This window comes from Scyliorhinus torazame, chromosome 11, assembly GCF_047496885.1.
Source record: "Scyliorhinus torazame isolate Kashiwa2021f chromosome 11, sScyTor2.1, whole genome shotgun sequence".
NCBI classification, from domain to species: Eukaryota; Metazoa; Chordata; class Chondrichthyes; order Carcharhiniformes; family Scyliorhinidae; genus Scyliorhinus; species Scyliorhinus torazame.
In genome coordinates this window covers 3,612,499-3,630,115 of record NC_092717.1, presented here as the reverse complement: position 1 = coordinate 3,630,115, position 17,617 = coordinate 3,612,499, and the positions used below count along the sequence as shown (strand labels likewise).

The window sequence follows — 17,617 nt, the reverse complement described above, 5'->3', positions numbered from 1 at the left end:
AGTACATTTACCTGGTATAGTATATTTACCCGGTACAGTGCATTTACCTGGTATAGTATATTTACCCGGTGCAGTACATTTACCTGGCGCATTATATTTACCTGATAGTGTACATTTAACCGGTACAGTCCATTTACCTGGGGCTGTATATTTACCTATTACAGTACATTTAGCTGGTATAATACATTTACGTGCTGTCATATATTTACCCAGGAGAGTACATTTACCTGGTACAGTATATTTACCAGGTACCGTATATTTACCTGGTGCAGTACATTTACCTGGTACAGTATATTTACCCAGTGCAGTACATTTATCTGGTGCAGTACATTTACCTTGTACCGCACATTTACCTGATGCAGTATATTTACCTGTTACAGTATATTTACCTGGTGAAGTCCATTTACCTGCTGCAGTATATTTACCCAGTGCAGTTTATTTACCTGGTGCAGTATATTTACCAGGTACGATATATTTACCCAGTGCAGTATATTTACCTGGTGCAGTATATTTACCTGGTACAGTATATTTACCAGATATGATATATTTACCTGCTGCAGTATATTTACCTGCTGCAGTATATTTACCAGATACGATATATTTACCTGGAGCAGTATATTTACCTGCTGCAGCACATTTACCTGGTGCAGTATATTTACCTTTGCAGTATATTTACCTGCTGCAGCACATTTACCTGGTGCAGTATATTTACCTGGAGCAGTATATTTACCTGCTGCAGCACATTTACCCGGTGCAGTATATTTACCTTTGCAGTATATTTACCCGGTGCAGTACATTTCCCTCGTGCGGTACATTTACCTGGTGCGGTACATTTACCTGGTGCGGTACATTTACCTGGTGCAGTATATTTACCCAGTACAGAATATTTACCTGATGCAGTACATTTACCTGCTCCAGTATATTTACCTACTGCAGTATATTTACCTGGTACAGTACATTTACCTGGTGCAGTACATTTACCTGCTGCAGTATATTTACCCAGTGCAGTTTATTTACCTGGTGCAGTATATTTACCAGGTACGATATATTTACCCAGTACAGTATATTTACCTGCTGCAGCATATTTACCTGGTGCAGTATATTTACCTGGCGCAACACATTTACCTGGTACAATACATATACCTGGTGCAGTACATTTACCTGGTACACTACATTTACCTGCTGAAATATATTTACCCAGTACAGTATATTCACCTGTCGCAGCACAGTTACCTGGTACAGTACATATACCTGGCGCAGTACATTTACCTGGTACAGTACATTTACCTGCTGAAGTATATTTAACTGGTGCAGTATATTTACCTGTTGCAGTATATTTACCTGGTGCTGTACATTTACCTGGTGCTGTACATTTACCTGGTGCAGTATATTTACCCCGTACAGTATATTTACCTGCTGCAGTATATTTGCATGCTACAATATATTTAACTGGTACAGTATATTCACCTGGGACTGTATATTTACCCAGTGCAGTATATTTACCTGCTATAGTATATTAATCACAATCGAGTACATTTACCTGCTGCAGTATATTTACCTGCTGCAATGTATTTAACTGGTACAGTACATTTATCTGGTGCATTATAATTACCCGGTGCAGTACATTTACCTGGTATAGTATATTTACCCGGGACAGTGCATTTACCTGGTATAGTATATTTACCTGGTGCAGTACATTTACCTGGCGCATTATATTTACCTGATAGTGTACATTTAACCGGTACAGTCCATTCACCTGGTGCTGTACATTTACCTATCACAATACATTTACCTGGTATAGTACATTTATGTGCTGTCATATATTTACCCGGGAGAGTACATTTACCTGGTACAGTATATTTACCAGATACAGTACATATACCTGCTGCAGTACATATACCTGCTGCAGTACATTTACCTGGTGCAGTACATTTACCTGGTGCAGTACATTTACCTAGTGCAGTACATTTACATGGTGCAGTATATTTACCTGGTACAGTGTATTCACCTGGTACAGTGCATTTACCTGGTGCTGTATATTTACCCGGTGCTGTATATTTACCCGGTGCAGTATATTTACCTGGTGCAGTACATTTACCTGGTGCAGTATATTTACCTTGGGCAGTACATTTACCTGCTGCAGTATATTTACCCAGTGCAGTTTATTTACCTGGTACAGTATATTTACCAGGTACAATATATTTACCTGGTGCAGTATATTTACCTGGTGCAGTATATTTACCTGGTGCAGTATATTTACCTGCTGCAGTATATTTACCCAGTTCAGTATATTTACCTGGTGCAGTATATTTACCTGCTGCAGTATATTTACCCAGTTCAGTATATTTACCTGGTGCAGTATATTTACCCGGTTGGCTATATTTACCTGGAGCAGTATATTTACCTGCTGCAGCACATTTACCTAGTGCAGTATTTTTACCTGCTGCAGGATATTTACCCGGTGCAGTATATTTACCAGGTGCAGTACATTTACCTGGTGCAGTACATTTACCTGGTGCGGTACTTTTACCTGCTGCGGTATATTTACCCAGTACAGTATATTTACCTGCTGCAGCATATTTACCTGGTGCAGTATATTTACCTGTTGCAGCACATTTACCTGGTACAGTACATATACCTGTTGCAGCACATTTATCTGGTACAGTACATTTACCTCCGAAGCATATTTAACCGGTGCAGTATATTTACCTGCTGCAGTACATTTACCTGGTACAGTACATTTCCCTGCTGCAGTACATTTACCTGCTGCAGTATATTTACCTACTGCAGTACATTTACCTGCTGCAGTACATTTACCTGCTGCAGTACATTTACCTGCTGCAGTATATTTAACCGCTGCAGTAAAGTTACCCGGGGCAGCTCGGTAGCATTGTGGATAGCACAATTGCTTCACAGCTCCAGGGTCCCAGGTTCGATTCCGGCTTGGGTCACTGTCTGTGCGGAATCTGCACATCCTCCCCGTGTGTGCGTGGGTTTCCTCCGGGTGCTCCGGTTTCCTCCCACAATCCAAAGATGTGCAGGTTAGGTGGATTGGCCCTGATAAATTGCTCTTAGTGTCCAAAATTGCCCATAGTATTGGGTGGGGTTACTGGGTCATGGGGATGGGGTGGAGGTGTTGACGTTGGGTAGGGTGCTCTTTCCAAGAGCCGGTGCAGACTCGATGGGCCGAATGGCCTCCTTCTGCACTGTAAATTCTATGATAATCTGTGATTTACCTGGTGAGGTATATTTACATGCTGTAGTACATTTACCCGGATGAGTACATTTACCTGGCACAGTACATTTACCTGTTGCCATATATTTACTCAGTGCAGTATATTTACACGGTGCAGTACATTTACCTGGTATAGTACATTTACCTGGTGCAGTGTATTTACCCAGTGCAGTATACTTACCTGGTGCAGTACATTTACCTGGTGCAGTACATTTACCTGGTGCAGTACATTTACCTGGTACAGTACATTTATCTTGTAAGGTATATTTATCTGGTGCAGTACATTTACCTAGTACAGTATATTTACCTGGTACAGTGCATTTACCTGGTGATGTATATTTACCCAGTGCAGTATATTTACCCGGTGCAGTATATTTACCTGGTGCGGTATATTTACCCGGTGCAGTATATTTACCCAGTACAGTATATTTACCCGGTGCAGTATATTTACCCGATGCAATATATTTACGTGGTGCAGTATGTTTACCTGCTGCAGTATATTTACCCGGTGCAGGATATTTATCCGGTGCAGTATATTTACCCGGTGCAGTATATTTACCCGGTGCAGTATATTTACCCGGTGCAGTATATTTACCCGGTGCAGTATATTTACCCAGTGCAGTATATTTACCTGCGGTACATTTACCTGGTCGAGTACATTTACCTGGTACAGTACAATTACCTGGAGCAGTACATTTACCTGCTGCAGTATATTTACCCCGTGCAGTATATTTACCTGTTGGAATATATTTACCTGGAAGTAAGAAGGAACTTAAGCAAGGATAATCCAGGGAACTACAGGCCGGTGAGCCTTACGTCAGTGGTAGGGAAATTACTGGAGAGAATTCATCGAGACAGGATCTACTCACATTTGAAAGCAAATAGACGTATTAGTGAGAGGCAGCACGATTTTGTGAAGAAGAGGTCGTGTCTCACTAACTTGATAGAGTTTTTCGAAATGGTCACAAAGATGATTGATGCAGGTAGGGCAGTGGATGTTGTCTATATGGACTTCAGTAAGGCCTTTGACAAGGTCCCTCATGGTAGACTGGTACAAACGGTGAAGTCACACGGGATCAGCGGTGAGCTGGCAAGATGGATACAGAACTGGCTAGGTCATAGAAGGCAGAGAGTAGCAATGGAAGGGTGCTTTTCTAATTGGAGGGCTGTGACTAGTGGTGTTCCGCAGGGATCAGTGCTGGGACCTTTGCTGTTTGTAGTATATATAAATGATTTGGAGGAAAATGTAACTGGTCTGATTAGTAAGTTTGCAGACGACACAAAGGTTGGTGGAATTGCGGCTAGCGATGAGGACTGTCAGAGGATACAGCAGGATTTAGATTGTTTGGAGACTTGGGCGGAGAGATGGCAGATGGAGTTTAATCCGGACAAATGTGAGGTAATGCATATTGAAAGTCAGAGAGATCTAGGTGTACAGGTCCACAGGTCAGATGTTGCCTGGTATGGAGAGCATTAGCTATGAGGAGCGATTGAATAAACTCGGTTTGTTCTCACTGGAACAACGGAGGTTGAGGGGCGACCTGATAGAAGTCTACAAAATTATGAGGGGCGTAGACAGAGTGGATAGTCAGAGGCTTTCTCCCAGGGTAGAGGGGTCAATTACTAGGGGGCATAGGTTTAAGGGGCAAGGTTTAGAGGAGATGTACGAGGCAAGTTTTTTACACAGAAGGTAGCGGGTGCCTGGAACTCGCTGCTGGAGGAGGTGGTGGAAGCAGGGACGATAGTGACATTTAAGGGGCATCTTGACAAATACATGAATAGGATGGGAATAGAGGTATACAGACCCAGGAAGTGTAGAAGATTGTAGTTTAGTCGGGCAGCATGGTCGGCACAGGCTTGGAGGGCCGAAGGGCCTGTTCCTGTGCTGTACATTTCTTTGTTCTTAGTAAATTTACCAGGTACAGAATATTTACACGGTACAGTACATTTACCAGGTACAGTATATTTACATGGTACAGTACATTTACCAGGTACAGTATATTTACCAGATACAGTATATTTACCTGGTACAGTATATTTACCTGCTGCAGTACATTTACCTGGTACAGTATATTTACCCGGTACTGTACATTTACCCAGTGTAGTACATTTACCAGGTACAGTATATTCACCTGGTGCAGTATATTCACCTGGTACAGTACATTTACCAGGTAAAGTATATTTACCAGGTACAGTATATTTACCTGGTTAAGTACATTTACCTGGTACAGTATATTTACCTGGTGCAGTATATTCACCTGGTACAGTACATTTACCAGGTACAGTAAATTTACCCTGCACAGTATATTTACCCGGTATAGTACATTTACCCAGTACAGTATATTTGCCCAGAACAGTGTATTTAAATGGTACAGTATATTTACCCGGTACCGTATATTTACCCGGCACAGTATATTTACCCGGTATAGTACATTTACCAGTGCAGTATATTTACCCAGAACAGTGTATTTAAATGGTACAGTATATTTACCCGGTACAGCATATTTACCTAGTAAGTATATTTACCCGGTACAGTACATTTACCCGGTGTAATACATTTACCAGGTACAGTATATATACCCAGAACAGTATATTTACCAGGTACAGTATATTTACCCGGTACACTGTATTTAGCCGGTACAGTATATTTACCCAGTGTAATACATTTACCAGATACAGTATATTTACCTGGTACCGTATATTTACCCGGTACTGTATATTTACCCAGTGCGGTATATTTACCCGGTACAGTACATTTACCCAGTGTAGTACATTTATCAGGTACAGTATATTTACCCAGTACAGTGTATTTACCCAGTACTGTATATTTACCCAGTACAGTGTATTTACCCGGTACGGTGTATTTACCTGGTACAGTGTATTTACCCGGTACAGTGTATTTACCTGGTACGGTGTATTTACATGGTACAGTGTATTTTCCCGGTACAGTGTATTTACCCGGTACGGTGTATTTACCTGGTACAGTGTATTTACCCGATACAGTGTATTTACCTGGTACGGTGTATTTACATGGTACAGTGTATTTTCCCGGTACAGTGTATTTACCCGGTACGGTGTATTTACCCGGTATAGTGTATTTACCCGGTACTGTACACTTTGTGCTGAAATCCCTGCCTTTGGCGACATGACAGTGAAATGTGACCAAGAGAAAGCGGGTTTAGTTCAGGCTGAGAAATAGAGAAATCTGCCGGCCTGTGGGGGGGGGGGGGGCTGTTCCAAATAAATAAACCAAATGGAAATGTGAAGTCTGCTCTCTTTCGCTCTGAGGAACCGGCTCACGGACTGGGAAGGGGGGCTGGTGTTCCTGTTGCCGGGAGCTGCTGAGCTGAGCCACAGTTCCCTGTTGTGAGTGCAGTGGGAATGGGAATGGATGAATCCCGGGCTCCTACCTTGCAGGTAGCGGCGGGTCCGCTTTCCCGGCGATCAGCCACGAGGAGCGATGATAGGCGTAACGATATCGTTTATTGTCCATTGACACAATGTCCATCAGCACGATGTACTTGGCGTCAGGGTCGAGGCCAGAGAGCGACACGCGGATCGTGGGGAACATTCTCCTGAAAGAGGAAATCAGAACAAGCTGTAAACTCCCACAGTCCCGATCACAACTGTCTCCAAACAAATGCAGAAGCCCCGGGGAAACTCCCAAACTGCCATTTCCCTCCCTGCAGAACGTTCGGCCCCAAAAGTAGTTTAGGAATTGTGGCGGGAAAAACACAAGAGGAGCAGCCCCCTTCCTGTAACCCCCCTCCCCCCACCCCCTTCCTGTAACCCCCTCTCCCCCACCCACCCCCTTCCTGTAACCCCCCTCCTGTAACCCCCTCTCACCCCACCTACCCCCCTCCTGTAACCCCCTCTCCTCCACCCACCCCCTTCCTGTAACCCCCCTCCTGTAACTCCCTCTCCCGCACCCACCTCCTTCCTGTAACCCCCCTCCCCCCACCCACCCTCTTCCTATAACCCCCCTCCCCCCACCCACCCCCTTCCTGTAACCCCCTCTTCCCCACCCACCCACTTCCTGTAACACCCTCTCACCGACCCACCCCCTTTCTGTAACCCCCTCTTCCCCACCCACCCACTTCCTGTAACATCCTCTCCCCCACCCAACCCCTTTCTGTAACCCCCTCTCCCCACCCACCCCTTCCTGTAACACCCTCTCCCCCACCCACCCCCTTCCTGTAACCCCCCTCTCCCCCACCCACCCACTTCCTGTAACCCCCTCTCCCCCACCCAACCCTTTCTGTAACCCCCTCTCCCCCACCCACCCGCTTCCTGTAACAGTCTCTCCCCCACCCACCCCCTTCCTGCAACCCCCTCTCCCCCACCCACCCCCCTCCTGTAAACACCTCTCCCCCACCCACCCCTTCCTGTAACCCCCTCTCCCCCACCCACCCCTTCCTGCAACACCCTCTCCCCCACCCACCCCTTCCTGTAACCCCCTCTCCCCCACTCACACCCTTCCTGTAAACCCTCTCCCCCACTCACCCCCTTCCTGTAACTCCCTCTTCCCCACCCACCCCCTTCCTGTAACACCCTCTCCCCCATCCACCCGCTTCCCCATCCACCCGCTTCCTGTAACCCCCTCTCCCCCACCCACCCGCTTCCTGTAACACCCTCTCCCCCACTCACCCCCTTCCTGTAACACCCTATCCCCCACCCACCCCCTTCCTGTAACACCCTCTCCCCCATCCACCCGCTTCCTGTAACCCCCTCTCCCCCACCCACCCGTTTCCTGTAACCCCCTCTCCCCCACCCACCCTCCTTCCTGTAACACCCTCTCCCCCACCCTCCCACCCCTTCCTGTAACACCCTCTCCCCACCCTCCCACCCCTTCCTGTAACACCCTCTCCCCCACCCACCCCCCTTCCTGTAACACCCTCTCCCCCACCCACCCACACCTTCCTGTAACACCCTCTCCCCCACCCACTCCCTTCCTGTAACCCCCTCTCCCCCACCCACCCCTTTCTGTAACACCCTCTCCCCCACCCACCCGCTTCCTGTAACAGTCTCTCCCCCACCCACCCCCTTCCTGTAACCCCCTCTCCCCCACCCACCCCCTTCCTGTAACACCCTCTCCCCCACTCACCCCCTTCCTGTAACACCCTATCCCCCACCCACCCCCTTCCTGTAACACCCTCTCCCCCATCCACCCGCTTCCTGTAACCCCCTCTCCCCCACCCACCCGTTTCCTGTAACCCCCTCTCCCCCACCCACCCCCCTTCCTGTAACACCCTCTCCCCCACCCTCCCACCCCTTCCTGTAACACCCTCTCCCCCACCCTCCCACCCCTTCCTGTAACACCCTCTCCCCCACCCACCCACCCCTTCCTGTAACCCCCTCTCCCCCACTCACCCCCTTCCTATAACCCCCTCTTCCCAACCCACCCCTTCCTGTAACCCCCTCTCCCCCACCCACCCCCTTCCTGTAACCCCCTCTCCCCCACCCACCCCCTTCCTGTAACCCCCTCTCCCCCCCTCACCCCTTCCTATAACCCCCTCTTCCCCACCCACTCCTTCCTGTAACCCCCTCTCCCCCACCCACCCCCCTTTCTGTAACCCCCTCTCCCCTCCCCCCGCCATGGACCCCCCTCTTCCCCACCCACCCCCTTCCTGTAACACCCTCTCCCCCCACCCACCCCGCTTCCTGTAACCCCCGCTACCCCACCCACCCGCTTCCTGTAACCCCCGCTACCCCACCCACCCCCTTCCTGTAACCCCCGCTACCCCACCCATCCCCTTCCTGTAACCCCCTCTCCCCCACTCACCCCTTCCTATAACCCCCTCTTCCCCACCCACTCCTTCCTGTAACCCCCTCTCCCCCACCCACCCCCTTCCTGTAACCCCCAGGGTGCTGTGACCGGGTCTTTGCCTCGCTGTCTTTCAGCGTTTTTTGGTTTGTTTCCCGGTCGCTACTGTTTTTTGGTATAAGGAGGCCACTCCTTATGCCTGTGCTAGCTCTTTGAAAGAACCCTCCCGCCAGTTCCACTTGCCCCAGCACTGCACTCAATCCCCGGCACTCCCCCCTTTTCAAACCTCTCTGAAATTTTCGATTGTATCCTGTTCCCGCGCCTCCCCTGACAACGCGCTGCCGATCACAACTGCTCCACATTGAGGGTGTTTGCAAATGTTCAAACTGATCTCAAATCATTCTGAGTGAGAGAAACAGTCAGCAAACCCCAATCAGAGGTAATGGAGTGGATTACAAATGCCAATGTGATGGTGGCAATCTCATTATTAATACTATTGTCATGTCTGTGTATAAATGATTAAATATTATTACAGCCGAAATAACTTGGTTCAACAGCGTTGGGTTTGAGTGAACGACAGGGGAAATAATTTGAATTTGGATCAATTTAATTACTAATTTGCGCATCTTGATCATTTCTAAATTATTTGGGTTTTGCAGACATTGTCCGCGGTTTATGGAGACAATGAATTGTTGAAAGCTGAATGGAGCAGTAACCCTGCCCCTGGACAGGGGGAACTTTCTCCATTCACCCAAATCCCAAATACAGCGCGGAGAATCTGTCCCGGCTGGCTTCTCCTGCTCGCTCTGATTGAAGAATAGCTCGGTGCTCATCAACCTTTCCATGGGAACTCCGAGCCGAGAGCTCTCCAATTCCCGGGATTCCACTAACTGGGCAAATGGAGAAACGAAAATGCGGGAATAACCCAGAGTTGAAATCCCAAACGTCCCCTTCGCAAATTATTGCCTCATCTCTGAAACCTCGCCTTTCAAATTAATTCGTTGCCAAAGCTGAGCCTGAAATCCGGGATCTGGGATCTGGGATGTGAAATCTGAGATGTGAAATCTGAGATGTGAGATCTGGGATGTGAGGTCTGGGATCTGGGATGTGAGATCTGGGATCTGAGACCTGGGATCTGGGATCTGAGATCTGAGATATGGGATCTGGGATCTGGGACCTGGGGCCTGGGATCTGGGATCTGGGATGTGGGATCTGAGACCTGGGATCTGGGATCTGAGATCTGAGATATGGGATCTGGGATCTGAGATCTGGGATCTGGGACCTGGGACCTGGGATCTGGGATCTGGGATCTGGGATCTGGGATGTGGGATCTGAGACCTGGGATCTGGGATCTGAGATCTGAGATATGGGATCTGGGATCTGAGATCTGAGATATGGGATCTGGGACCTGGGACCTGGGATCTGGGACCTGGGACCTGGGATCTGGGATCACTGACAGAAGCCGGTTGTGATCAGGACGATTTGGGCTGACTTCTCCGCCAATCCCGTGCCGCAGCAGAAAGCTGTCACCTGCCAGACTTGGTGATGATCATCTCCGTTCCCAGTTCATGGAATTTGTCCCAAAGCTCCTTGGTCTCTAGGCTGCAGCTGATCTTGGCCATCTCGGCAGTGGGCACGGTGGGAGTGGTGGGGATGAGGGGCTCTGTGCACCCCGGGGAGGAGCTGCCGCTGTAATCGCCCAGCTCCAGGCTGCCCAAATCCTCCAGGGGGTGCGGGCGGCAGGATTTCTCCACCAGCTGTTCTGCTCCGGGGGACAGAGAGAGAGAGAGAGTTAGAGGAGGATTGTCAGTGTGAACATCCCAGCCCCATCCCCATCCCAGCCGCATCCCCATCCTAGCCCCATCCCAGCCCCATCCCCATCCCAGCCCCGTCCCCATCCCAGCCCCATCCCAGCCCCATCCCCATCCCAGCCCCGTCCCCATCCCAGCCCCATCCCAGCCCCATCCCCATCCCAGCCCCATCCCCATCCCTATCCCCATCCCAGCCCCATCCCCATCCCAGTCCCAATCCCAGCCCCATCCCCATCCCCATCCCAGCCCATCCCCATCCCCACCCCAGCCCCATCCCCATCCCAGCCCCAGCCCCATCCCAGCCCCATCCCCATCCCAGCCCCATCCCCATCCCAGTCCCAATCCCAGCCCCATCCCCATCCCCATCCCAGCCCAATCCCCATCCCCATCCCAGCCCAATCCCCATCCCCATCCCAGCCCATCCCCATCCCCACCCCAGCCCCATCCCCATCCCAGCCCCAGCCCCATCCCAGCCCCATCCCCATCCCAGCCTCATCCCCATCCCAGCCCCATCCCCATCCCAGCCCCATCCCCATCCCAGCCCCATTGCAACCCTATCCCAGCCCCATCGCATCCCAGTCCAATCCCGGCCGCAGCTCTCGGATCTTCCCCAGGAACAGGCTCCGAGACTCCAGAACTTCGGAGCAACTTTGCAAAGTGCGGAGTGCGGGTGAGTGTGTGACGATGGAGGGATACAGTGTGGAGGGTGAGTGCTGGCTGGGAGGGAGCGCAGAGTGAGGGACAGGGTTGTTGTGTGGGTTAGTGTGAGGGCCAGTGTGTAGGTCAGGTACAGGTGTGGGTCAGTGTGAGTCAGTGAGACAGGTACAGGTCTGGGTCAGTATGTGGGTGAGGGTCAGTGTGAGGGGGTTATTGTTAGGGTCAGTGAGTGAGGTACAGATGTGGGTCAGTGTGAGGGTCAGTGTGAGGGTCAGTATGTGGGTCTATGCACAGGTTCAGGTACTTACCCAGGGGTTTGATGGTGTTCTGCTGCAGTTCCTTGCCAGTGGAGGAGGCAGTGGCGATGAGAGCGGCGATGGAGAAGGCGTTGGCCCGGGAGGAGAGCTGTGTTTTGGGGCTGCTTTGCTCCATGCTGCCCCGGGACTCTCTGCTGCTGCCGCCAGCCTCTGTCCCCACTCCTCCCGCGCCCCGCCCCCCCAGGCAGCAGCCAATCAGCGCCCACTGACCTCACTGAGCCGGCCCTCCAGGGGACGGTCACCCTACTGCACATGCGCATCACCCGGAACTGCGCAGGCGCTCTGGCAGCTCGGCCACAGGTCCCAGAGTGGGATATGTCCAGTGTGGGACCCAGAGCACTGACCCACACACAGACCCACACACTGAACCACACACAGACCCTCACACAGACCCACACCAGACACACACGAGACCCCCACACAGACCCACACCATTCCCACATACAGACCCACACCAGACCCGCTGACAGACCCACACACTGACCCCCACAACACCCCTGCCACACACCCACAGACACACATACAGACAGGCTCTGTAGCTCCCATTTCATTGTAAAGAGTTCAGTCTGCGCCCTGCCAATGTGCACAATGTTTGCACATTCCTGATGCATATTTCACAATCGTATTTCTCCCAGATTCCTGGGTCTGAAATTAAAACCTTTCAACGGAAGAAATGTCCTTGCTTCAGGCTCCATGTGTGATGTTGTTAGTTTGATGTGAGCTCATTGCTAAGTGACTGTGGGATGTGCCTGCCTAACCACAGTCCCTCATTCATCCCGGGAAAAGCTTCCATTCCTGTTCATTCTCCCGCTCCGGCCTGGAAATGAGATTTGCCTGGATGAGCCGGGGTTTGCGTTGTGTGGAATTAATTTACCCTCGCTCCTCACAGACCCCCAAACACACCAGACTGTTATCCCCAACTGCGGTTATTATCTCCAGAGTGGGAATTCCTCCGGATCCTGTATTGCTTCATTTCCAATGATCATTTCACAAGAACAAGTTTAATCCAATGTCAGTCCAGTTTAACACCTCCCGCGCATCTCAATTCCGCAATAAATTAGTTCTCACTATGTCTCAAAGACAACTTTCTGTCCACAAAGTAAAAACAGAGAGGGAGAGGGAGAGAGAGGGAGAGGGAGAGAGGGAGAGAGAGGGAGGTAGAGAGGGAGAGAAGGAGAGGGAGAGAGACAGAGAGAGACAGAGAGAGGGGGGGGGGGGGGGGGGGGGGGAGAGGGAGAGAGGGAGAGAGAGGGAGAGGGTGTAACTGACATTGGAAATATCCTGAAAATACCACATCGTCGTTAAGATCATTCGGGCACCTGTTATTGGTTATAAAAACAGGACAATTTTATAAAGATCCAGTTAAATAACTGGACACTTTCTCTGTGTGTGAGTGCACTGGGATTTTTACCGCCAGCATTCCTGTCTAATGTTGCTCTTTGCAGCGGGAAGGTGCGCAGAAATTTGCCACTTTCGTTGTTGTGACATTCGGAGCTGCATTTCTGAGCATTCCGCTTTCCGCCCGGGTTGAAATTTTGCTGTAATTTCACTGTCCCGGATTTCACAAACATTTTTAAAAATGTTTCAAAACAAATCAAGCCAGGAAGTTTGGTGGAAAAATTCCTCCGGGAATGAGAATCATTCAGGATTCTCCCACACACAATTACAGAAATTCACCGTGTGATTTGCACTCTGTACATTTCACTATTTCATCATTCACTTCGCACTGGCAGCTAGATTTGATTTTAGAATGTGTGAATTGGATCACCGTCAGGATTTAAACTCTGTAATTTGCAGTCTTGCGGAGTGATTCTGAAACTGCTTCATTATCCGCACTGCCTCAACCTCACAGCACAATGAGGAGAATGTTCATTTCCACATCTCTGAGCCCCTGGGAACGAGAGTTACTGTCAAGAAATCCTGGACACCGGGTACATTTCATTCCCAAATGGAGGTGAATTTATGAATACAAATCTCCACCTTTCACTGCTCCTGTTTGCCGGTAACACGGTTCTGCCGCCAGCATCAACACCGGGGAAAACAGAATGTTACACACTCTACAGTGGGAATTTTGTGTCAATAAAACATTTCTTCGAGTCGCGGATTGAACAACGAAGAGGGGGCAGATTAACTGTGGAACAAGTGTGGGAAACGAGTCTTTATACCCGCAAACCGCCGAGCAGACATATGGATTCAACTGAAATATGTTCACCTGGACCCAGATGAATATTAATTTGTCCAAAATATAAATGTGCCGATTAACACCGAGGGAGGATAGACTGTGGGGAAATATGGAGACTTACGGCAGGGTTGTGTATAGAGAGAATTCTCGACAGTATAGAGGCCGATATGTTTGCTGATTAACACAGACCTTCATGTTCCTTAAATACCCACAGATATTTGTTGCAAAGATTGTACAGCGGTATTGTTTGTGAGGGATATTGTTAACCATGGACACGCTGCTTGGAGGTTCTCTCACAGTCACACCGACTCCTGGAAACCAGGATATCTCAATCCCAGAGCCGGGAGACCGGCTGCTTCCCGGAGAATATTTGGGAAACACTGGGATTATATCTATTTCTGTATGTATCCCGGAGAGCTGAGGGAACATTTGTAATCACCTTGATTGGAGTGTGGAAGTTGTTGGCACTCTGCTCCCACCTTCAATGTCACCCTCCAGTGAAAGCAGCATTCAGCTACAATCAGCAGCTTTTAATTCCATTAGACACCCCGCACCCACTGCAGTAAATATCGCTCAGGAGGTTTAATCAAACCTACTTGACAATTAGATTATCATCAAATTGCCAGCGGATAATGTGCTTAAAGCTTTTCCAGTCGGTGTAACTCCTGGCTGAGAATTATTCGCACATTTGGACCCTCAAATTCCCCTGGTATCTCCCTCCACACAGTCTTCCTTCACCGACAGCCCAGCCGGGCCATCTCTGACCCTCGGCCCGCTAGCTGACAACTAAACACACTCTCAGCACTGTCCCGGGTTCCATTGCAATCCAACAAATATCACTCCCCGGTTAACAGGTCTGTAATGCAGTCTAAAATAAATACTCAAATTAATCTAGTACTAAAATAAATACTCAAATTAATCTAATACTAAAATAAATACTAAAATTAATCTAATACTAAAATAAATCCAGTACTAAAATTAATCTAATACTAAAATAAATACTAAAATTAATCTAGTACTAAAATACATTTTAAAATTAATCTAATACGAATATTTCTCTAATACTAAAATAAATCTAATACTAAAATTAATCTCGTAGTAAAATGCATTCTAAAATGAGTACTAAAATCAATCTAATACTAAAATCATTCAAATACTAAACTACATTTTAAAATTAATCTAACCCTAAAATAAATACTAAAATTAATCTAATACTAAAATAAATAATAAAATTGATCATCTTTTGGTGAATTGGCACTTTTTGGTGACCAGGTTTATTACAGAAGAAGTGCTGTAAATGTAAGAAGTGAGCGGGAAAGAAAGGATTCTTTCCCGAGGTTTTAGTGGAAGAAAGTCAGAGAGTACACGGCGGCAGGGAGCCCGGTGTCTGATATTCCCGAGAGCTGGGAAGAGGCGGAACAGACAATAACATCGAATCTTTCCCTTAGCCTCCTCTCTCTTTCCTGGCTCCTGAATGTTTGAATACTCACGGCAGCAAATAAAATGTTTAAATAAAGCGCAGATTCTCATTCCTGAATAGAGGCGCACTCAGGCAGGGATTCGCTGTTCATCCGCAGTTATAGAGTTTCTCAAACCCTGGTTGTGCTGCCGGGTGAATGGGGGATCCACCCCCCGGGGATACACACACACACACACAACACTCTTCCTCCCTTACGCCGTCCCTGAGCATTGGAGCACCGGGGTCTCTGCTCTGACTTCTGCCGGCAGCACAGCAACTGAAGCACAAATATCCGACTCACATCAAACCCCAACCCAGCTAAACCCCAACCCAGCTAAACCACAACCCCAACCCAACTAAACCCCAACCCAGCTAAACCCCAACCCCAACCCAACTAAACCCCAACCCAGCTAAACCCAACCCAGCTAAACCCCAACCCCAACCCAGCTAAATCCCAACCCCAACCCAGCTAAACCCCAACCCAGCTCAACCCAACACAGCTAAACCCCAACCCCAACCCAGCTAAACCCCAACCCAGCTAAACCCCAACCCAGCTAAACCCCAACCCAGCTAAACCCCAACCCCAACCCAACTAAACCCCAACCCAGCTAAACCCCAACCCCAACCCAACTAAACCCCAACCCAGCTAAACCCAACCCAGCTAAACCCCAACCCCAACCCAGCTAAACCCCAACCCCAACCCAGCTAAACCCCAACCCAGCTAAACCCAACCCAGCTAAACCCCAACCCCAACCCAACTAAACCCCAACCCAGCTAAACCCAACCCAGCTAAACCCCAACCCAGCTAAACCCCAACCCCAACCCAACTAAACCCCAACCCAGCTAAACCCAACCCAGCTAAACCCAACCCAGCTAAACCCCAACCCCAACCCAACTAAACCCCAACCCAGCTAAACCCAACCCAGCTAAACCCCAACCCAGCTAAACCCCAACCCCAACCCAACTAAACCCCAACCCAGCTAAACCCCAACCCCAAACCAACTAAACCCCAACCCAGCTAAACCCAACCCAGCTAAACCCCAACCCAGCTAAACCCCAACCCAACTAAACCCCAACCCAGCAAAACCCCAACCCCAACCCAACTAAACCCCAACCCAGCTAAACCCAACCCAGCTAAACCCCAACCCCAACCCAGCTAAATCCCAACCCCAACCCAGCTAAACCCCAACCCAGCTCAACCCAACCCAGCTAAACCCCAACCCCAACCCAGCTAAACCCCAACCCAGCTAAACCCCAACCCAGATAAACCCAACCCAGCTAAACCCCAACCCAGCTAAACCCCAAACCCAACCCAGCTAAACCCCAACCCAGCTAAACCCCAACCCAGCTAAACCCCAAACCAGCTAAACCCCAACTCCAACACAGCTAAATCCCAACCCAGCTAAACCCCAATCCAGCTAAACCCCAACCCAGCTAAACCCCAATCCAGCAAAACCCCAAACCCAACCCAGCTAAACCCAACCCAGCTAAACCCCAACTCCAACCCAGCTAAACCCCAACCCCAACCCAGCTAAACCCCAACTCCAACCCAGCTAAACCCCAACCCAGCTAAACCCCAACCCAGCTAAACCCCAACCCCAACCCAGCTAAACCCCAAACCCAACCCAGCTAAACCCCAACCCCAACCCAGCTAAACCCCAACCCAGCTAAACCCCAACCCAGCTAAACCCCAACTCCAACCCAGCTAAATCCCAACCCCAACCCAGCTAAACCCCAACCCAGCTAAACCCCAACCCAGCTAAACCCCAACCCCAACCCAGCTAAACCCCAAACCCAACCCAGCTAAACCCCAACCCCAACCCAGCTAAACCCCAACCCAGCTAAACCCCAACCCAGCTAAACCCCAACCCCAACCCAGCTAAACCCCAAACCCAACCCAGCTAAACCCCAACCCCAACCCAGCTAAACCCCAACCCAGCTAAACCCCAACCCAGCTAAACCCCAACTCCAAACCAGCTAAATCCCAACCCCAACCCAGCTAAACCCCAACCCCAACCCAGCTAAACCCCAACCCAGCTAAACCCCAACCCAGCTAAACCCCAACCCCAACCCAGCTAAATCCCAACCCCAACCCAGCTAAACCCCAACCCAGCTAAACCCCAACCCCAACCCAGCTAAACCCCAACCCAGCTAAACCCCAATCCAGCTAAACCCCAACCCAGCTAAACCCC

The 17,617-nt window shown here is 49.4% G+C and overlaps 1 protein-coding gene across 2 annotated transcripts in view; it reads right to left on the bottom strand.

The window, feature by feature from the left end:
- Window positions 1-11,902, bottom strand: part of tbx20 (T-box transcription factor 20) — an 87,156-nt gene extending 75,254 nt beyond the window's left edge. For both annotated transcript variants that reach the window (XM_072466858.1, XM_072466859.1), the window contains exons 1-3: window positions 11,776-11,902; window positions 10,530-10,761; window positions 6,646-6,810 (exon numbers count right to left, since the gene is read on the bottom strand). In XM_072466858.1, coding sequence (XP_072322959.1) covers window positions 6,646-6,810; window positions 10,530-10,761; window positions 11,776-11,899 — 521 coding nt within the window. In that variant the 5' untranslated portion in view covers window positions 11,900-11,902. The remainder of the gene's footprint in view (window positions 1-6,645; window positions 6,811-10,529; window positions 10,762-11,775) is intronic.
- Between the last annotated feature and the right edge of the window lie 5,715 nt (window positions 11,903-17,617).